Source organism: Chlorocebus sabaeus, chromosome 20 (genome assembly GCF_047675955.1).
Source record: "Chlorocebus sabaeus isolate Y175 chromosome 20, mChlSab1.0.hap1, whole genome shotgun sequence".
Taxonomy (NCBI): Eukaryota; Metazoa; Chordata; class Mammalia; order Primates; family Cercopithecidae; genus Chlorocebus; species Chlorocebus sabaeus.
In genome coordinates, this window is record NC_132923.1 from 6,595,007 (window position 1) to 6,616,181 (window position 21,175).

Genomic DNA, 21,175 nt, shown 5'->3' on the forward strand with positions numbered 1-21,175 from the left:
AGGACGGATTGAGCCCAGGAGTTTGAGACCAGCCTGGGCAACATAGACCCATCTCTACAAAAAAAAAAAAAAACTGGCTTTATATGTGTCTTGGTGAAGTAGCAACTGGCTTTTATGATCCACCTACCCCCACACCCCATGTCTAAAAAGGCACATGACTCTGCTACAGCCTCAAAACAAAAGTACCTGATCTCAGTCCAATGTTGAAAAGAGCTCATTCTGCCAGGCGCGGTGGCTCATGCCTGTAATCTCAGCACTTTGGGAAGCCGAGGCAGGCAGATCATGACGTCAGGAGATCAAGACCATCCTGGCTAACATGGTGAAACCCCATCTCTACTAAAAAAATACAAAAAATTAGCCAGGCGTGGTGGTGGGCACCTGTACTCCCAGCTACTCGGGAGGCTGAGGCAGGAGAATGGTGTCAACCCTGAGAGGCAGAGTTTGCAGTGAGCCGAGATTGTGCCACTGCACTCCAGCCTGGGCGACAGAGCGAGACTCCATCTCAAAAAAAAAAAAAAAAGAAAAGAACTCATTCTTACTTTTGCTCACCAAGAGAAACCCGGGAGACCAGAAGACCTTGCAGGCAACTCCTTAACTGTCTACCCTCATCACACTTCCTTGTCAGAGCCCAGCTTACCTAGCAAGGGTGCCTGGAATCCCCTGTACCTCAATCCCCTTCCTGTTCTGTCTCTGTCCTGACTTCAGTTGATAGTGGACAAACCCTATTGTAGATTGCTGCCTGAACCCCAGTCAGCAAGTCCTGTTTTGCCTTAAATCTAAGGTCTTGTTGGATGCAGTGGCTCACACCCGTAATCCCAACGCTGAGAGACCAAGACAGGCAGATCAGTTGAGATCAGGAGATTAAGACCAGACTGGACAACATGAAACCCCATCTCTACTAAAAATACAAAACTACAAAAAAGTCCCCGGCACATGGGGCGCATGCCTGTATTCCCAGCTACTCGGGATGCTGAGGCAGGAGGATAGCTTGAAGCCGGGAGGCAGAGGTTGCTGTGAGCCAAGATCATGCCACTGAACTCCACTGCAGCCTGGGCGACAGAGTGAGGACTCCGTCTCAAAAAAAAAGTAATTAAATCTAAGGTCTTTCAGCGTGGAGCAAATGCATGACAGCATGTAAGCTTTTGCTAGTAATATTCTTTTCATGGCATAATGAAGTTTTCTAATACTAAAAGACCCTCTGCTACAAGTAAGACTAGGAAAAGACAAGAGTGTAAGAACATACCCTGCTGAACATACTTGTGATAGTCTAAAACTTCACTTAACAAAGCAGTTCTCAAACGGGGAAGGGAGGGAGCATTATTTTGAGATTTTAGGCATTAGCACTACTCATCTCTCTACCCTTAAGAACCAGTGATCGGCCAGGCACAGTGGCTCACGCCTGTAGTCCCAGTACTTTGGGAGGCCAAGGTGGGTGGATCTCAAGGTCTCAAGTTTGAGACCAGCCTGGCCAACATAGTGAAACACGGTCTATACTAGAAAAACAAAAAATTAGCCAGGTGTGGTGGCAGGCGCCTGTAGTCCCAGCTACTCAGGAGGCTGAGGCAGGAGAATTGCCTTGCGGTGACCCAAGATCGAGCCACTGCACTCCAGCCTGGGCAACAGAGTGAGATTCCGTCTCAAAAAAAAAAAAAAAAAAAAAGGCCAGGTGCGGTGGCTCACGCCTGTAATCCTAGCACTTTGGGAGGCTGAGGCCGGCGGATCACAAGGTCAGGAGTTCAAGACCAGTCTGGTCAGCGTGGTGAAACCCCGTCTTTACTAAAAAATAGAAAAATTAGCCAGGCATGGTGGCACCTGCCTGTAATCCCAGCTACTCAGGAGGCTGAGGCAGGAGAATTGCCTGAACTCAGGAGGCGAAGGTTGCAGTGAGCCGAGATCGTGCCACTGCGCTCTTCCCTGGGCAACCAAGCAAGACTCCGTCTCAAAAAAAAGAAAAAGTTATCTAGGGAAGGCTCCAAGGAGGAATCATTTGATTACTAGTTTAATAGATAATTACAGTGGACAACAATAGGAAAGATCAACAGTACTGTAATTATGAACTTGCCCCAAGGCACATTAGCCCAAGTTCAAGTTTAGAGAGACAAACACCTAAGAATGCGATGTGCCAGGTACCTCTATGAATATCCTGAATCCACAGTCTGGGTGTAATGTAGGTCACAAAGCACTTTCACCAAAGAGCTGACAGCTTAAAGAAGTTACTTTGCATAGATAATGGGTTCCAAACTTGATTTTGCCACTTACTAAATTTGTGACATGAGTAAGTCACTTTGATTTTTGGAGTCTTAATGGTTCTAGTGCCAAAATCCTGGGATTTTTTTCTAACCTTGATATTTAACTGATGGTTGCTATCATCAATAATAATAATAATGGCAACCATTTATTGAGTGCTTCTCTGTGCCAGCCACTGTGCCAACCCCTTTAGATACAATATCTCAGTCCAGTGCGGTGGCTCACACATGTAATCCCAGCACTTTGAGAGGCCAAGACAGGTGGATGGTTGAGACCAGGAGTTCAAGACCAGCCTGGCCAACATGGAGAAACCCATCTCTACTAAAAATACAAAAAAATTAGTCAGGTGTGGTGATGCATGCTGTAACCCAGCTACTTGAGAGGCTGAGACACGAGAATCACTTGAACCCGGGAGGCAGAGGCTCAGTGAGCCGAGATCACGCCACTGTACTCCAGCCTGAGCAACAGAGCAAGACTGTCTCAAAAAAAATAATAAAATAAGTAAGAAGATGCATTATCTCAGTCTCTGTAAAGTAGGTGGTATTGTAATTTAACAGTTGAGGAAACAGGTTGACAAAAGATAAGAAATCTTTCCCAGGCCAAATAGCTGGAGGTTGGCAATGCTGGCACTCAGACTTCCCAGGTCTGCCAATCTGAAGTCTCTGCTCTTAACCACTGCCCTGCTCTTCTGTTAACACAAGACTTGGAATCTTGCCACTGAAATATTTATTAAGCACCTGCTATGTGTTAGGCATTGTGCTAGGCACTAGGGAAATGGGCATTGTCTTTGCCCCTGAGTTGCTTACAGCAACCTGAAGAAGAGAAACCAGTAAACTATTTTCAGTGCAGTGTGGCAAGTGCCATCCCAAGTCTTTGAAGGATTTCAAGCAGGGCAGTGATCTGATCAGATCTGTGGTTTTTTTTGGAAGATGATGCTGGCAACCAAATGGAAGCTGGATTGAGGAAGGCCCGGGAGATGAATTCTGTTGGGATAATTTGTATAAGCAATGATGGAGGCCTCAATCAATAAAGCGGGAGGATGCATCTGAGCATCACCGAGGAGGTAGAATCAATAAGACAGAGATCGGCCGGGCACGATGGCTCACACCTGTAATCCCAGCACTTTCGGAGGCTGAGGCGGGTGGATCACGAGGTCAGGAGATCAGGACCATCCTGGCTAACACGGTGAAACCCCGGCTCTACTAAAAACTACAAAAAATTAACCAGGCGTGGTGGCAGGCGCCTGTAGTCCCAGCTACTCAGGAGACTGAGGCAGGAGAATGGCGGGAACCCGGGAGGCGGAGCTTCCAGTGAGCCAAGATCGCGCCACTGCACTCCAGCCTGGGCGACAGAGCGAGACTCCGTCTCAAAAAAAAATAAAAATAAAAAACAAGACAGAGATCAAGGCAAGAGATAAAAGGTTGACTTGAGCCGAGCATGGTGGCTCATGGTCTCCCAGCACTTTGGGAGACCAAGGCGGGTGGATCACCTGAGGTTGGGAGTTCAAGACCAGCCTGACCAACATGGAGAAACCCCATGTCTACTAAAAATACAAAATTAGCCGGGCGTGGTGGCGCATGCCTGTAATCTCAGCTACCCAGGAGGCTGAGGCAGGATAATCACTTGAATCCGGGAGGTGGAGGATGCAGTGAGTGGAGATCACATCATTGCACTCCAGCCTGGGCAACAAGAGCACAACTCCGTCTCTCAAAAAAAAAAAAAAAAAAAAAGTTGACTTGATATTTCTGAATGAGGGTGAGTAGACAGTAGTGGTGCCATTCACCAACATAGAGAATATGCTGGAGAGAACTGCAGATTTTGAAGATGTGTTAGGTATTCTACTAGGTTGACTTTAAGCTGTCTGAAGATATCCAGTCAGCAGCTGGATAACTAGACTGGAGCTTAGCATAGCAAAGAGATCTGGGGCTAGAAACTAAGGCTCAAAGACAACAGGGTAGCAGGGGGATGGAAGACTTGGATTGGGATGAAGCCTTCCAGGAAAGGTATATAAAGAAGACCAGAAGGTTGGCCCGGTGCAGTAGCTTACACCTGTAATCCCAGCACTTTGGGAGGCTGAGGCAAGCAGATCACTTGAAGTCAAGAGTTCGAGACCAGCCTGGCTAACATGGTCTCCACTAAAAACACAAATAAGCTGGGCATGGTGGTGCACACCTGTAATCCCAGCTATTCAGGAGGCTGAGGCAGAAGGATCACTTGAACCCGGGGGGCAGATGTTGCAGTGAGCCGAGATGGCACCATTGAACTCCAGCGTGGGTGACAGAGCGAGACTCCGTCCGCCTCAAAAAAAAAAAAAAAAAAAAAAGAAGAAGGGCAGAAGGTCAAAATCAGAGTTTAGGGGAACACCTGGACTTACAAGCTTCTGGAGGTAGAGAGGCCTAAGAGAGAGCTAGCAGACAGGTAAGAGGACAACCAAGGAGACTTTCCAGGAAGAAGGAGATCAGACTTCATGGAGAAGTCAGTAAGGTAAGGTAAGAACAAACAAAGGGGTCTGTTGTAGCCCCTCCTCTGTACAATCTCTGGGGTGGGAGTTGGGAAGGTAGCAAAAAGCTCAATTGCAGTGGGTTGGAGGATAAACTGGAAGTGGGGAAGGAGAGAAGTGGGTGTGGACTGCTCTTTCTTGGTTCTGGAGGGAAGCAGGTGAGGGTCGCTATAGGAGCAGAGGCCTGAAGATACTTAGGGATGGAGCCAGTGGATCATAATGTGGCTGGGCAAGGGGCAGGTGAATGAATACTACAGTAGATCCGGAAAGGGTAGACAGGAGGGATCCCAGGCTTAGCCTTGGCCAGCAGTAAGGACACCTTATCTTCTAGGAAAGAAAGGAAAGAAGAAAGGGTAAGGGCAGATAGATATATTTCTGGGTGGTGGTGGAATAAAGTGATTATCACCTAGTGACCTTGATCTCATTCAGTTGGAGGCAGAGTGGTCTGCTGAGTGAGGAGAAAGCCAATGGGTCATGAACTGAGAAGAATAAAGACAGCTTGGAGAGGGCTTCAAGAAGAACAGGAGAGTGAGCTGACCAGGAACTTAAGGAAAGGCTGCCGAACAATATTGAATTCCTGATTTGTCAGAAACTGAATTTGCAGGGGCACTGCAAGTTGATCGTGATTTTTTTTTTTAAGCATCACTTGGCAGCCCAGATGTAGAAAGGGAGAGTTTATATGGTTGGGCTATGTAGGCTACAATGGAAGGACGGGGTGTGGGTCCAGAGGCCAGCGTCAAACAGGATGGAGACAAAGTAGTTGACATCCGTATTGAGTAAGCATTGAAGGTCCATTGGTGGCTGCAGGATTAGAAGCAGAGAAAGATTGGGAGCTGAGGTAGACACGCAGTGACCTGAGCTGCGCAGATGCAGCAAAGGAAAAGACACAATGAGCACATGGCCATGACCCTTAAAGAATTTGGGGGAGGCCGGGCGCGGTGGCTCACGCCTGTAATCCCAGTACTTTGGGAGGCTGAGGCAGGCAGATCACGAGGTCAGGAGATCGAGATCATCCTAGCTAACACAGTGAAACCCCATCTCTACTAAAAATACAAAAATATTAGCTGGGCATGGTGGCAGGCACCTGTAGTCCCAGCTTCTTGGGAGGCTGAGGCAGGAGAATGGTGTGAACCCGGGAGGCAGTGGAGCTTGCAGTGAGCAGAGATCACGCCACTGCACTCCAGCCTGGCCGACAGAGCGAGACTCCATCTCAAAAAAATAAATAAATAAATAAATAAAAATAAAAATAAAAATTAGCTGGGTGTGGTGGTGCGTGCCTGTAATCCCAGCTACTCGGGAGGCTGAGGCAGGAGAATGCAAAAATTAGCTGGGCATGGTAGCGGATGTGTATAATCTCAGCTATTTGGGAGGCTGAAAGCAGGCGAATCACTTGAACCTGGGAGGCGGAGGTGGCAGTGAACTGAGATCGCGCCACTGTACTCCAGTCTGGGCGACGTGAGTGAGACTCCGTCTCAAAAAAAATAAAAAATAAAAAATAATCTGGGGGAGGTGGCCGGGCCTGGTGGCTCCTGCCTGTAATCCAATAACTTTGGGAGGCCGAGGCGGGTGGATCGCCTGAGGTTGGGAGTTTGAGACCAGCCTGGCCAACAGGTCAAAACCCTGTCTCTATTAAAAATACAAAAATTAGCCGGTCATGGTGGCACACTCCTGTGATCTCAGCTACTCAGGAAGTTGAGGCAGGAGATTTGCTTGACCACAGGAGGCGGAGGTTGCAGTGAGCCAAGATCACACCACTGTACTCCAGTCAGGCAACAGAGTAAGACTCCATCTCAAAAAAAAAAAAAAAATGGAATTTGGGGGAGGGATTTCTAAGAGGACAACCGAGGTATAGGAAGAATTGAGAAGACTAAAGAGTTCTGAGCTCTCCCAGCCAGAGATAATTGTCTCAACCAGGGCTGTGTCACTCTCTTTTTTATTTATTTATTTATTTATTTATTTATTTCTGATACAGAGTCTTGCTCTGTCGCCCAGGCTAGAGTGCAATGGCATGATCTCTGCTCACTGCAACCTCAGCCTCCCAGGTTCAAGTGATTCGCCTGCTTTCAGCCTCCCAAATAGCTGAGATTATACACATCCGCTACCATGCCCAGCTAATTTTTGCATTTTTGGTAGAGACAGGGTTTCACTATGTTGGCCAGGCTGATCTCAGACTCCCAACCTCAGGTGATCTGCCGGGCTGCCCCAGCCTCCCAAAGTGCTGGGATTACAGGCGGGAGCTACCGCACAACGGCTTTTTTTTTTTTTTTTTGAGACAGAGTTTCACTCTTGTTGCCCAGGCTGGAGTGCGGCGGTACAGTCTTGGCTCACTGCAACCTCTGCCTCCCAGATTCAAGCGATTCCCCTGCCTCAGCCTCCCGAGTCGCTGGAATTACAGGCATGCACCACCACACTCAGCTAATTTTTGTATTTTTAGTAGAGACGGGGTTTCACCATGTTGGCCAGCCGGGTCTTGAACTCCTGACCTAGTGATTCACCCACCTCAGCTTCCCAAAGTGCTGGGATTACAGGCGTGAGTCAACGCACCTAGCCGGCCTCTCCTTTTAATTTTTATTTTATTTTATTTTATTTTAGGTATTTATTTATTTTGAGACAGAGTCTTACTCTGTCACCTAGGCTGGAGTACAGTGGCACAATCTGGGCTCACTGCAACCTCCACCTCCTGGGTTCAAATGATTCTCTTGCCTCCGCCTCCCAAGTAGCTGGGATTACAGGCATGTGCCACCATGCCCAGCTAATTTTGTATTTTTTAGTAGAGACGGGGTTTCTCCATGTTGCTCAGGCTGGTCTCGAACTCCCGACCTCAGATGATCCACCCCCTTCGGCCTCCCAGAGTGCTGGGGTTACAGGCGTGAGCCACCGTGTGCAGCCGCTATGCTTTCTTTCAAAGGGTACATATAATGCATAGGATTTGGAGAGGTGGGGAAGTGTGGAGAGAGAAGGTGTTTTTAAGAATTTGGCATGGAAAGACAAGCACACCTTAATCCTCTTCCAGGCTCAACCAAATTCCATTCTGAAGTGTTTAAAAGCAAAACTTTGGAATCAGACACACCCAGGACACCACATGGAAACTCTTGCACAGCGCTGGGCCCAGAGTAAGTGCCACTCATTTCCCAGGCCCGAGTCTGTGACCCTGACTCTGCCTGCCAGAGCACATAGCAGCACCAGAAATGTAAATCATCAATCATTTGGTTCCCCGAGGCCAGAGGCAGCTTCCTTAAAAGTCAGGTCCTTTACTCCCTTGCACCCGGTGGAATCTTGCTTGGTTGCTTCTTTGGAAAGATTTCATGAAAGGGATCCAAACCATAACTGAAGGAGGAAGAAGGCAACTGACTGTCCCTGCCCTGGGAGCTGGGGAGGGAGAGGGAGCCCACACGAGGGCCGATAGGGAGGCAGAGGCAGACAATCCAGCCTGCAGTTCTAGACCCAAGGCTGTGGCTGGCTCTCCCAGTTGGACTGGCAGAATGGGTAGTTCTTGGGGAGGTTTCCTGAATGTAGGAGGGTGGAGTTCAGGTGAGCATGAAGGGGCCAGGACTGGGGTAAGGGCAGAGTATTCTGGTGGCTTCCTCAGCCACATGTGCACAAGCATGCTCTCTCTCTCTCTCTCTCTCTCCCCCTCCACTCTACCGCAGGGACTGCCCCTTCCCAGCTTTGGAATAAATTCCCTGGGACTCCTGGGAGACCAGCACCTGAGGATCAGAGAGCTTATGAGGAGATTTGGCCCACAGAGACCATAAGTGCCCTCAAGTAACGAGAAAGGTGCACCCAGTGAGTGTCCTGGATCTGGCGGGCTCCCTCTCTAGGATAGTTACTGTGGGCTCAGTGGGAAGACTGATCCACCAAATAGCCAGATCAGGCCAGGTGCAGTGGCTCATGTCTGCCTGTAATCTCAATGGTTTGGGAGGCCGAAGTGGGAGGATTGCTTGAGGCCAGGAGTTTGAGACCAGCCTGGGCAACATAGCGAGACCCCCATCTCTACAAAAAACCAAAATTGTTAAGTTAGCTGGACGTGGTGGTGCATGCCTGTAGTCCCAACTACTCAGGAGGCTAAGGTGGGAGGATCACTTGAGCCTAGGAGTTCGAGGCTGCAGTGAGCTACGATTGTGCCACTGCATTCCAACCTGGGCAGCAGAGTGAGACTGTCTCAAAAAAATAAACAAACAAACAAATACCCAGATCATCTGGAAACCTGGAAACCTGGCACTGACAGTCCCTGAGCTCTGGGATTTAGGAGGCTGAGACTGTGGCAGGAGTTTGGCAGCTGTGAAATTCAGGAGCTGCTGGCTCCTTTGATCCCCCAGGGACGTGTCCCTGCGGATCCTCAAGTTCCAAAGCACCCACTTGGATGCCTAGCTCCAGGTTGTTAGAGGAATCACAGGCAGGGAGAGGTTGGGGGCTTCCTGAGGGGGGTTTGCATCCTCAGCCTGGCTAACTCTGACATTCACAGGCCTTAGCTCAGTGCCCTTTGGGAATCCAGGCAGGCTGGGGGACCCTGGCGGATGGGATGGGGTAGGAGTACTGGGCAGGGGGAGGTGGGAGACTGTTCAGTCTCTCTTTCTTTGACAGCTAACATTTTCCAGAGCTGGCGCCTGCAGAGGAAAGGAAATCAGAGCTTCCCACCTCACACATCTTTTTCCCATTTTGTTCATGCTGCCCAGAGAAAACCATTAGGGCTAGGTCAGTCTGGGGCCTCCCCCGCCCGCCCATCTCTCAGCCCTGCTATAAGGAGGGGTGGGGGTGGGGGGTCATTGGAAGGACAAGGCCCTAGCCTGGCTAAGAGGCCAGACTCTGAACTCTTGTATCCCTTCTTAATTCCCTGCCAGTTCAAGATGGGAGGGTGGGGGCGGGGACCAGGAGTCTGGGCTCCTGGGGCCCTCCTTTATTCTGCTCAAATCCCCCAACACCTCTGACTATCTCCCGGGAGTCTGACTCACTGGCCCTAAGGAAAGGGCCTGCCTGGCTGCCAGTCCTGGGTCTGGTCTGCAGCAGGAAGGGCCCAGAGGTTGGGGAAGCTGGTCCTTATTTCCCAGCTTCTGGGACCCCAGCCTCCTCCCTGGAAGCCCTAGGAAAGCTGGTTTCCACAGGTCCCTAGGAAGTAGGCTGGGGGATGGCTGCTGGGTCCCACTGTCTGGAGACAAGAGCTGCATTTGGGGACTTGAGAGGAGGGAAATGGGAGCCCCAAGGAGCCTTGGAGAGGAGTTCTGCACAAGCTGGCTGACCACCTTCCTGAAGCTGAGCCATTAGCTCCTCCTACTGCCTCCTAGGGACAGTGAGTCCAATATCCTCTTTCTGTCCCCACATAGAACCTCAAAACCCAGACCTGCACCCCTCTCAGTCTCCTCTTCTCTGGGACCTTGCCTTTCTCCTCTCCTCTTGCCTCTTCCCTCTTGAATCCCAGAATCCAGTTATCTGGCCCAGTGCCCACCCCGCTTGCAGCACACTCCCCACCCAACCTTTTCCTTCTTCCTCCAGAAACTCCACATCATCTCAGTGCCAGGGGGTGGGGGCAAGGTGAAGGTGCCCAGACCCTGGATCTTTTATTTCCCATCCTTAGAGGGTAGGAGAGGAGGTATCTGAGACGTGGCCTGTGTTCCCTAGGTCTAGCGCCCTGGCAAGGTCGAAGGCTGCAAGCTGGTTGTGCACCTTGTCTAGGGCTGGCCACTTCTAGGTGCCACGCGAACCCATGTGTTCAGCTTGCCAAACTTGCCATGGCTACACCTTTGGCCTCCTGCCCTGGGCTGCCAGGGGTTAAGAGGCCAGTGCAGGGTGAAGGGTGGGAGTGGTGGAGGGGTCCAGCCCTAGAAACTGGATCTTAAAAGCCAAGAGGAGTTGAACTGCAGGTCAAATCACTGCGCAGACTGACTTCTCCATCCAGGGAACTGAAACCCAGTCTGGACAAGCCCTCAACCAGTGCATCCCCACCTCCTCCCTCTCCCCGAGGCTCAGCAGCCCAGCCCAGCCCTGAGAAGAGTGTTGGCAGCTGGAGCTGGGAATGAGGTGGCAGAGCCAAGAACAACAGAGGCACCGCCTGGGTGCTGTGCAGATCCTCCCTGGTCTGCCCACAATGCCTCTTGTCAAAGTCAGAGGCACCACCTGGCCACCTGGGTACTGCGCAGACCCTCTCCTTATCTGACTGTAATCCTGGTCAGCCCCCTCCTCCCAGTCTATGGTCCTGACCCTACCTGGCCACATCTGCCTCTCTTTGCCAGACCTCAGGGCTGGCCCTGGAGGTTACTGTCATCCCCTGCCTTTGGGTCCAGTTACCCCTTTCCCCAGGTCACTCAGGATTCTCTACCCTAACCATCCCTAGTTTTCATGATTTCTCTCCTGCATCCAAATGTTTCTGGGAAATGAGTTGCCTCCTTTCTAGATTTCTGACCCTTCTCCCTGCTTGCACTTCAGTTTGCTGGAAACTTTTTTCAGGCCTAACTCCTATTTATCCTGCTGCGAGGACAATTTCATTTGGGGCAAATCAGAGCCTGGCCTTCTCAGACTTGAAAAGGGCTGAGCTCCTGAAACCAGAGAGATCAGAAAGCAGCACTCTGCTCTGCACCAAGGATCAGGCCAGACTGGGAGGCAGCCTGCCTGAGTCTGTGCTCTGTGCTAAGTGGAATCCTGAGGGCTCAGAGTGGCCAGGAGACAGAACTCTCTTGCCCCAGCTGCTCCCGGCCCCTCTCTCCTGCTCTGAGACTTCCCTGCATTCTGTAGAAGTCCTGAATTCACTGCTGCCCCTACACTGAGTAGCAGAGACCCAGGTGTCTAGCCCCACCTGGGTTTAATTTCTACATGCGTTCCAGCCAACAAACTCTCTGACCCAGCAGATGAAATAACACTGCCCAGGGTGAGGTTCTTCTCCAAATGCTGAATTTGGCTAGAGAATCTTCATGGCCCCGGTTGGGGGTGAGGGTGGGGGCTTAATCACTCTCCCACACTTCCCATCCCCAGTCAACCCTTCCCTCTCCGGCGGCTGGGCTGGGTGGTCACTCCTTCTCCCTGCTAGCCTCAAGGAAGTAATGGAGAGGGGAGGGGGGTCTCCTCTCCCCAGGTCCTAGACCCCTGAGTTATACACACATCTACACCCACTCACACTCTTCACCATCCAGGAGCCCTCTCCTGCCCATCTCTATTCCTTCAGGTGTAAGACCAGCCACCTTCCTTTTAGCCACACCACCATGGAACAAAGCCCCAGAATGTTGCTCTCCTAAGTCTCTAAGCTTGTTTCCTCCTCACTCCACCCCTACCTATCCCACCTCTGCCCCCCGCCCAGCTTTTCTCATCAACTTTGCACCCTCCCCTCACTGAGTCTCCAAATTCCTGGGGGGGCCCAAGAGGGTTATGACTAAAGCTCCTGCAAAGGGTCACCCTGGGCAGATCTGTAGCAGATTTGGTCATAATTAAAAGGCCAGAGGCACTGGGAAATTCCTTCTCCTTATTGATCCCAGCGGGAAATTAAAGCCAGTTGTTTGTGACTGAGTGGCTGATGAAGGTTGCAGCTCCTCCCCATTGCCTGCTTCCAGGGTCCTAGCCCCTGCTCCTTGCCTCTAGGCATCTCCATCCTCCTCCTCGGTTAGTCCCCTCCCCCAAGCCCCTCCACACTCTCATCTCCCACCCCTCAGCCTCCCCAAGTTCCCTTCCCCAGCATCTTTCCTAAGCACCCTCCGCGCCTGCTGCTCCCTGGAGTAACAGGGCTGCTAGAGGGTGAGACCTCAGCCTCAGCTATTCAGCACCCTGCTTAGACCCCCTACCCACCTCCCTCAGCCAGGGTTGGGATGCTAGGGCTGGAGCTGGAGCTCAGGCCCAGAGCTGCCAAACCGCAAATGCTAACATCTGGAAAGAATTCCTCTCCCAGCCCGGCTTCCCTTTGTCTTTCTTCTGTCTCTTTGGAAATCATGGCCGGTGGGCTGGTGGGGGAAGTGGGGAAGTGAGGAGAGGAGAGTGGGCCCAGGTCTCCCTGCCCCCAACCCAGGGAGTCCCACTCCCTGGCTCTAGCCTCCCCAGCAGCCTCAGCCAAGCCATTCAGTCTGTGCTCCCCTGCTCTAGCATCGAGGGGCCAATCACCCCCTCCTATGAACTCTGTTCCTGCATCCTGGTGACCATCTTTTGGGTGAGGTTTTAACATCCTTAGTCACTGACAAGGCTGTGGGGGAGAGTGCACTGGTCCTTTTGTTGTGCGGGAGGAGGGATGCCTATTGAGCAGGAGGCTGGGCACTTCTGGCTGGGGGCTCGAGAAGGCTGGTGGTGTGGAGATGGACATAATGACCTGGGTTGGGGAGGCAGGGGGCAGTGAAGGGAAGGAGGAGCAGCAGGAGTCTGGTTTCCACCATGTTCCCTCCTCTAGCCTCTCCTCATCCCTTTGGCCAGGAGCCCGATTTCACTGTCAGAGCCTAATCCCCCTCCTTTACCTACAGCATTGCTGAGCAGGGAGGATGGGGGAGGAGCTCAGGCTGTGCCTGCAACCCCAGGCCCTAAGCACTTCCCAGGGACCCCCCCAACCCCACTTCCTTCCACCACCTCTGCTTTTGTCTGTCCTTCCTCAGAGAACTCCTTGACCTGCTGCCCTCTTCCTTCCAGAAGCACAGGCCCCCCAAACACCCCCAAATAAGCTCTCCCACACAAACCTGGACCCCTAAACCCAGGCTGAAGTATTCAGCTCCCTTCTTCAAATCTCTGTTGGCTACTGCAGGCGGGGCCCCACAGAGAAGTCCTTTCTGCAGTGGAATCTCCATCCCTCCTGCTGCCCAGTCAGCCCAGCTGCTTTATTTTCTCACCCACCCATTTCTGCAGATTTCCCTGTCTGCAACCCGGAGGCCCGACCCCCCAGTACATTCTCCAGCCTTCAGTTCTCAATGGTGAGGTCACTCTGGCCCCTCTCCTTTGGTCATCTTCCTCCAGACTCCTCCCCAGCTCCCACCAAAGCCCCCAACTCCCTAGATCCCTCCTAGGTTCTAAGCATAAGGGCTCAGAGATCTGAGAGAGCCTGCCTGCTCCACCCTTGGCCACGCTGGCGAGGAGGGGCCGGGGCAGGGACCCAGGGCTGGGACCAGATGTGGGGTTTTTCTTCCCGCCTCAGAAGGAGCTGGGAGGGAGAGTCCGGGGAGGGTGGGGGATGGGATGCAGCGTCGGTTCGCCCAGGGCCACCGGTCCGAAGGGCCCCCCGAGTTGGACACGCCGGGACGGTTCCTTTGGCTCCAATCACTGCATCCCGCCAGGCTCCGCTCCTCTGCGGTTTCCGGCCTCAGGTCCCAGGCCTGTCTCCGAGGCTCCCTGCCTGACCTCAGTTTCTGTTTCTCCGTCTCCCTGCCATCTCCACTGGGGTCTCGCCCACTCCCACTCGGGTCTCTGCAGGAAGCCTTGCCCTCCTCCCACCCTCTTTGATCTCCCGTTTCAAAGCCGCTCGCCAAGGGAGGGGAGGTAGCTCCTTCCGCCCGTTTTACAGCTCAGGATGGTGACACCTGAGACCCTGCTCCGCCTTCTCCCCGGGCACCCATCCTCCCTCCTATCTTGGTGGCGGCGCAGCTCGCCAGGGCTCCGCGCCTCTGTCCCCGCCTCCCTCCCTTCCGCCTACGGAGACCCCCTCGGGGTCTGGGGAGTGAAGCGACAGAGAAAGCGCTTTAATAAAGACCTCGCGTCAAGTGATTGACTGTGACCTCTGCCCTCCCAGCCTCGCGCCCTGGGCTCCTGCTTAACCCTTCAGTGTCCGCCCAGCCCATTAAGGGGAGCGAGTCGCCTGGCGACTACTTCCAGAGTCCCCAGGCACTACGTGAGCCCGAAGCAGGGTGGAGTGGTGGGGGGACCGTGCCACCCCCGCCCAGCCTCTCCTAGTTGTTCCAGCAGGGGGCGCCGTTGCCTCACTTAGATCCCTAATCCCCCAGAACCCCGGAGCTCCCCCGCCCCTCTCTGAGTTCGAAGTGGTCCCACTGGATCCAGTTCAGGCTTCAATGGAGCCAGGGCTCAGTTGCCCACTTCCCCCGGTCAGCTACGGCTCAAGATCTGGGATCCGCCCGCGGGTGGGGTCGCCAGGTGTCCAGCGCCAAGGAGTTGAATGCATCCCCCGAGTCAGGTTGGGGATGGGTGGCGAACAGGCGAGACGTGAGGAACTCTGGTGGGGGACAGCCATACAAGAGCCCTGAGCATCTGCGCCCGCAGCTGGCTCCCCGCGCCTAGGCGGACAGCGCAATTCAAGTGCAGGCTTTGCATCCGCTTCCCCATCCACTCACTAGAGCAGGAGCAGGCTATCTCGGTCCCCAGAGAAGCCTGGACCCACACACCGGCTAGATCCAGAGGTTGGTGGCGGGGGCGCAGGGCCCCCCCAAGTGGGGGAGGGGGCGGAGCAGAGGGCGGGGCCGCTTCAATCCTGGGCAGGGGCGGTTCCGCACAGGGTACAAAAGCTGTCCGCGCAGGAGCCCAGGCCAGCTTTGGGGTTGTCCCTGGTCGTATCTTGGTTCCTGAACCTCACGACTCGGCGACGGCGACGTCTCTTTTGACTAAAAGACAGTGTCCAGTGCTCCAGCCTAGGGGTCTAAGGGGACCACCACCCGCGCCGCCACCATGCCCAACTTCTCTGGCAATTGGAAAATCATCCGATCGGAAAACTTCGAGGATTTGCTCAAAGTGCTGGGTAAGGAAATGTTCGAGGGCCCAGGTGGGGCAAGGGGGGCTCTGGAGTCCTCGAAGGTGGGGATGAAAAAGAAAGCGGGACCACAGGGCGTGAGACACTGGGCGCCTGCATCACTGAAAAACGTGCCAGGCGTCCGGGTCCCGGGGCGCTGGGCACGACGCCTAAATCCCGCTTTCTCCTGCGGGGGCCCACCGGTGCCAGCACTGCGGTGACTCACAGCCTGTGAATCACGTAGAAACCAGAAGCGCGAGGTTGGCCTCTGGGGGAAGGGGAGGCTGGCCTCAGCGGCCGGACTCGGCGAGCCGAGGCACCTGGCTGTCCGCAGTTCAGAAACTGCGGGCTGGTGGAGCCACGAACCCTGCATCCAGACTGGGAGCCCGGTTCCCTAACCTGCCCAGCCGCTCGGACACATTCCAATCTCCTTCCCGGTGCCCCCCTCGGTAACTCAATCCCCAGAGCAGGCTCATTACCCCTAGGCGCCCAGCTCTGCCTACCAGGTGATCTGCCGCCCCAGCGCCCCCTGAGCTCGCCTTTCCTTCCCGTCTGCACTTTCCACTCTACTCTCCCTACCCCCCATCTGTGAGACAAGTATTTTACTACAACGAGCAGCTCCAGAGTTCTAAAATCGCTAGGGATAATTATCACTTTCTTGGATTTCAACAAATGGTTTCGTGTGAAACCCCAATCCCACATTTCCAAAAATCTAGGTTCCCACCTCCCTCCACACACGGTAGATCAGCTGCAGCCCAACTGGGTGTGTTTGTCAAAGGTGGGGAAAACAAAGTCAATCCAGACTGCCCTTCCCACTTTCCCAGCCCACTTTCTGTGTGCTCTCTGGGCCAACTGGGCTAGACATCTGGGGCTCTGGGGGAGAGATGGACGATAGTTAAGGACCCCAGTCACTGGGAGCATAAAGACAGGCCTGCTGCCTTCAATTCCTGCACTGAACAGAGAGAGGGTAGTTGGGCTGGGCTGGGCAAGGGGGTAGGAAGGGAGAGCACCCTGGACTATAGGAGTGAGACTGGATCTAAGAAGGGTCTGGAATGTTGCAGAGAGAGCAGGAATCTCCATCTTTCCTTGCTGTTGGTTCTTCCTGCTATCTAACCACAATACTTCTTGGAGTCATATCAGTCTTTTTCGCTCTGTCCTTGCTGAACTTAAAGACGAAAAGATAGAAGTTTTCTCTTTGGAAAGCCTAGATGCCACTCCCTCCTCATCTTCTCTGGATTCTGGCTCCTGTCCCCAGTGGATGAGGTGGTGGCCTGGCACACCCCCAGGTCCCAGCTGAAGAATAAGATTCAAGGCCCCAATCCTGCTGTCTGTCTTCAGTCTGTTTGTCCTCTCTGCAGGGTCTCTCTGAGCCACGTGCCCTCCTCAGGCCCTGCAGGGGGGAGATTAAAAACAGATCCGTTAGACAAACACAGTCCTGAGCCAGTCAAGGCCGGCTGAGCTGGGCCCCCAGCTCCACAGGCACCAGGGGCTCGCTGAAGGGATGTCTCCTCTGAACCCAGCCTTACTTCTGCAGGAACTTCGGTCCCGGCACAGCTCTCTTAGCTCTAGTCAAGGGTCTATCTCAATAAGACTTGGGAACCTCAGTCATTTCTCCCTAGACCCAAGAGTTCAGCAGCCAACCATGGGGTCCTGGGCTCCCCAGGGACAAGGCTTCCTCTCTCCCTCTCTCTTCTGTTTGGAGTAGGGTAGCTATGCTTTGGCGCTGAGGGGAAAGAGGATTTGTTTCTCTAGGAACCCAGGTCTGGAGGAGGGCCAGGGAGTTGGCCAGATCAGGGGCAGGGAAATCCTGCTGCCTGGCGGAGGGCCCTTTCACCCCCACCTAGTGCATCCCTGCCTGTACTCCAGGACAGGGCGGCAGATCAGGCCAGGTGAGGTGGGTGTGTGGAGCTTAGACCTGGAGCCCATCCAGAGAGGCCCCCTGCTCTGCACATCTTCCTTTCAGAGGGGTGCTGTCTCCTATCTCCCCCACTTTGGTTAATAACTGGGGAACAGAGAGAAGGGGTCCAAACTGGGCTGGGATATGGAGGTGCACAGAGAGTCTGAATTCACAGAGGCTGAATGAGATAGCCAGACCCTGTGAGGGGAGTGGGGGGTCCTGAAGTAGGGGACACATCACAAGAGCGGGGAGGGCAGGCTCCTTTTCTATCCCTTCTTCTCACAGCAGAGGGGGTTCCCTTGAGGGGACAGGGATATGGGAGTCTTCCAGAAGGGCAGATGAGCACGGTGCCTAATGAAGGGAGCTTTGTCTGAACCCCAGCTTTTGTTTTCCTTTTTTTTTTTTAGTGGTGGGATCTCACTATGTTGCTCAATCTGGTCTCAAACTTCTAGGCTTAAGCAGTCCTCCTGCCTTGGCCTCCCAAAGTGCTGGGATTACAGGCATGAGCCATGGCACCTGACCCTTTGCCTTCCTTTTATCAGTAAAAATAATACCAACAATAATAGCTACTGTTTCCTGAAAACTTAAGCATATGCCTGGCACTGTGTGTGCTGAGTCCTAAACACATACTATTCCGATTGGCTATTTTTTATTTATTTATTTTTTTGAGACAGAGTTTTGCTCTTTTTGCCCAGGCTGGAGTGCAATGGCACAATCTTGACTCACCACAACCTCTGCCTCTAGATTCAAGTGATTCTCCTGCCTCAGCCTCATGAGTAGCTGCGATCACAGGCATGTGCCTCCATGCCCAGCTAATTTTGTGTTTTTAGTAGAGATGGGGTTTCTCCACATTGGTCAGGCTGGTCTCAAACTCCCAACCTCAGATGATCCACCCACCTCGGCCTCCCAAAGTGTTGGGGTTACAGGCGTGAGCCACTGCTCCTGGACATTTTTTGTTTTGTTTTGTTTTGTTTTTGAGGCAGAGTCTTACTCTGTCGCCCAGGCTGGAGTGCAGTGGCATGATCTCGGTTCACTACAACGCTCAAACAATCCACCTGCCTTGGCCTCGAAAACTGCTGGGATTATAGGTGTGAGCCACTGTACCCAACCTTGATTGGCTTTTTAAGAAGCTGTTATTTTCATTTTACAATTGAGGAATCTAAGGCTCAGGGTGGTTAAGCCATTTGCTCAGGGTCACCCAGCCTGCAAGGGGGCTGAGCCAGGAGGAAATCACAGCCTAATGACCTTACTCCAAAGCCTCTGTCTTCCCAGGCTGCTGACCATTCTGTAGAGGGAAGTAACTGCCCCTGCCCTCTTTCGTTGCTGGGAATCTCTGCTCCTCATTTTTGAATGGGGCAGAAATTGGGCAAATGAAGACCTATCTAGTACTAGATAGGGTGGGTAAATAGGGCAGAGAGGGAAATGGTTCCTACTTCCCAGGACATGAGTGATGGGGCCTGGCCTGTGCTTGGCCAGGGGTACAGACCCAGTGACTCCGATGAGCTGTCAACAGGGTAGACAAAAGGCTAAAAGTGAAGTAAACAGAGACAACCAGAGCCGGTAGCAGGATGTTTGTTGGGCAGGGGGCTGGGGAGAAGCTGCCCCTGGACATTCCAGGACTGAAGAGCTGAGACATGGGGAGCCCAATCCAGGCCTGCTAACTCAATAAGGTGGGGCCACAGCTGGGAACAGGACCCCCAGGGGCAGGCCACTGCCTCTCTCCCTCTCCTCCCTAAACCCCCTCATCTTTCAGGGCTGCACTGCCTGCCATCTCCTTCAAGGCACTTTCCTAGACACCCAGGCACCAGGCAGATGCACCCCCCAACACACCCACCCCAAGCAAGTCACAAATCAGCCTGCTCCAACTGTCTCATGGGGAGGGTGTGAGAGAGGTGCCCAAAGCCCCCCAAAAGGTGAGCCTCTCCACTCTCCCCACAGGGGTGAATGTGATGCTGAGGAAGATTGCTGTGGCTGCAGCGTCCAAGCCAGCAGTGGAGATCAAACAGGAGGGAGACACTTTCTACATCAAAACCTCCACCACCGTGCGCACCACAGAGATTAACTTCAAGGTTGGGGAGGAGTTTGAGGAGCAGACTGTGGATGGGAGGCCCTGTAAGGTGAGTGCCAAGAGGGGCTCCAGGGTCATGGCATCATTGCCCTGCCTCTCAACTTACCATTTTCCAGGCTAGCAGTTAACTCCTAGCTTCTCTCTGTTCCCACTAGGGAAAATCCCTAAGTAGTGGTGGGGGCTAGAAAGGGGCTCTCTCCCTTATCCCTGTCACTGCATTGCGCCTGCTATGGGCCCAGCTCACTTGGCTACCTGTCTCTTGCAGAGCCTGGTGAAATGGGAGAGCGAGAATAAAATGGTCTGTGAGCAGAAGCTCCTGAAGGGAGAGGGCCCCAAGACCTCGTGGACCAGAGAACTGACCAATGATGGGGAGCTGATCCTGGTAAGTCCTGGCTCCTCCCCACTAATAGCAAACCCAGCCCTAGATAAATTCCGAGATTCTCTGGGAGACCCCAGGGTGCAGGAGACTCAAGAACAACCACAGCTTGACTCCGCACCCTCCTGATGGGACTGCTTGGACAGAACTAAGGTGTCCCTATGCCATACAGTGCCCTGTGTGAATTAGAAATGGTTGTTGTTCCTTTTATGCAAAGCAAAGGGCATGTACTGAGGCGTCCCAGCAGCTCTCCAGGGAGATCTTCCTGGCTCGAGGAGGAGGACAGGCCCCTCTATTGCCATCCTCCCTCCAGTGATACCTGGGTATTCTGGGACCAGCTCCTATCTATTGGTCTTGAGCCAAGAAGCAGGTTTGGACCTGGAGGCCAAGCAGAATACCTCCATTCAACCCTCCCCTCCAAAGCCACAGGACCCCAGGGGCCTCTCAGGCTAACAACTACTCTGTCCTTCCAGACCATGACGGCGGATGATGTTGTGTGCACCAGGGTCTACGTCCGAGAGTGAGTGACCACGGGTAGAATGGCGGCCAGAGCCCACCACTGGCCAGGCTCACCGCCCTGCTTCACTGCCCCCTCCCTCCCACTCCCTTCTTCTAGGATAGTGCTCCCCTTACCCCAGTCACTTCTAGGGGTCACTGGGATGCCTCTTGCAAGGTCTTGCTTTCTTTGACCTCTTCTCTCCTCCCGTATACACCAACAAAGAGGAATGGCTTGCAAGAGCCCAGATCACCCATTCCGGGTTCACTCCCTGCCTCCCCAAGTCAGCAGTCCTAGCCCCAAACCAGGCCAGAGCAGGGTCTCTCTAAAGGAGACCTGAGGGCCTGAGCAGGAAAGATTGGCCCTCTGGCTTCTACCCTTTGTCCCTGTAGCCTATACAGTTTAGAATATTTATTTGTTAATTTTATTAAAATGTTTTAAAAAAATAAAACCTGTCTCTGGCTCATTGGGCAGGGGGTAGATAAGTCACCTGAGTTCAACCTTGCCTCTGAAATGTAGTGTGGGAAAGACTTGTGTTTCTACAGCATGGAACTGAGTTACACGACAGGAGGGAACAGTCCTTCTGGTCACCCTGTTAACCACCACCCCTTCATTTGCTGCTGAATCCACATGCCTCACCTCTGCATTCCCTCCTCCAAGGTCCCTCCTTGGTGTCCTGCTCTGGCCTCCAAGGTCACCAGGGTCTCCTCCTCCTGACCTCTCAGCTGGGGCACTGGGCTCTGAGGAGCTGACTCCCACCTTCTCCCATGTTTTCCATTACGGTGACAGTTTCCGCCTCCTCCTCCAACTGTTGCTTGCCTCTCCAACTTCAGCCCATAGATGACCCCAGGCCTGGCCTTGGCCTCCCACATGGTTCCAGATGAGCTCATCAACACCCACAAGCTGGCCTTGCAGCTGCCTGGGCCTCTGGGTGAGAGGTCTCATCCTGCCTGTCAGCCCTTTG

The 21,175-nt window shown here is 53.3% G+C and overlaps 1 protein-coding gene across 1 annotated transcript; it reads left to right on the forward strand.

Moving 5' to 3' along the window:
* The first annotated feature begins 15,176 nt into the window (after nucleotides 1-15,176).
* On the forward strand, nucleotides 15,177-20,662 carry CRABP2 (cellular retinoic acid binding protein 2). The gene is made up of 4 exons (XM_007976731.3): nucleotides 15,177-15,383; nucleotides 19,210-19,388; nucleotides 19,605-19,721; nucleotides 20,189-20,662. Exons 1-4 carry the CDS (start codon nucleotides 15,314-15,316, stop codon nucleotides 20,237-20,239), a joined length of 417 nt encoding a protein of 138 aa, XP_007974922.1. The 5' UTR covers nucleotides 15,177-15,313; the 3' UTR covers nucleotides 20,240-20,662.
* Nucleotides 20,663-21,175: the final 513 nt, after the last annotated feature.

Excerpts from the sequence above, each read along its gene's own strand:
- CRABP2 (XM_007976731.3), top strand. The coding sequence starts at position 15,314 with ATGCCCAACTTCTCTGGCAATTGGAAAATCATCCGATCGGAAAACTTC. Across the intron at positions 15,384-19,209 it reads GGATTTGCTCAAAGTGCTGG|GGGTGAATGTGATGCTGAGG; the intron begins GTAAGGAAATGT and ends CTCTCCCCACAG. Across the intron at positions 19,389-19,604 it reads TGGATGGGAGGCCCTGTAAG|AGCCTGGTGAAATGGGAGAG; the intron begins GTGAGTGCCAAG and ends TGTCTCTTGCAG.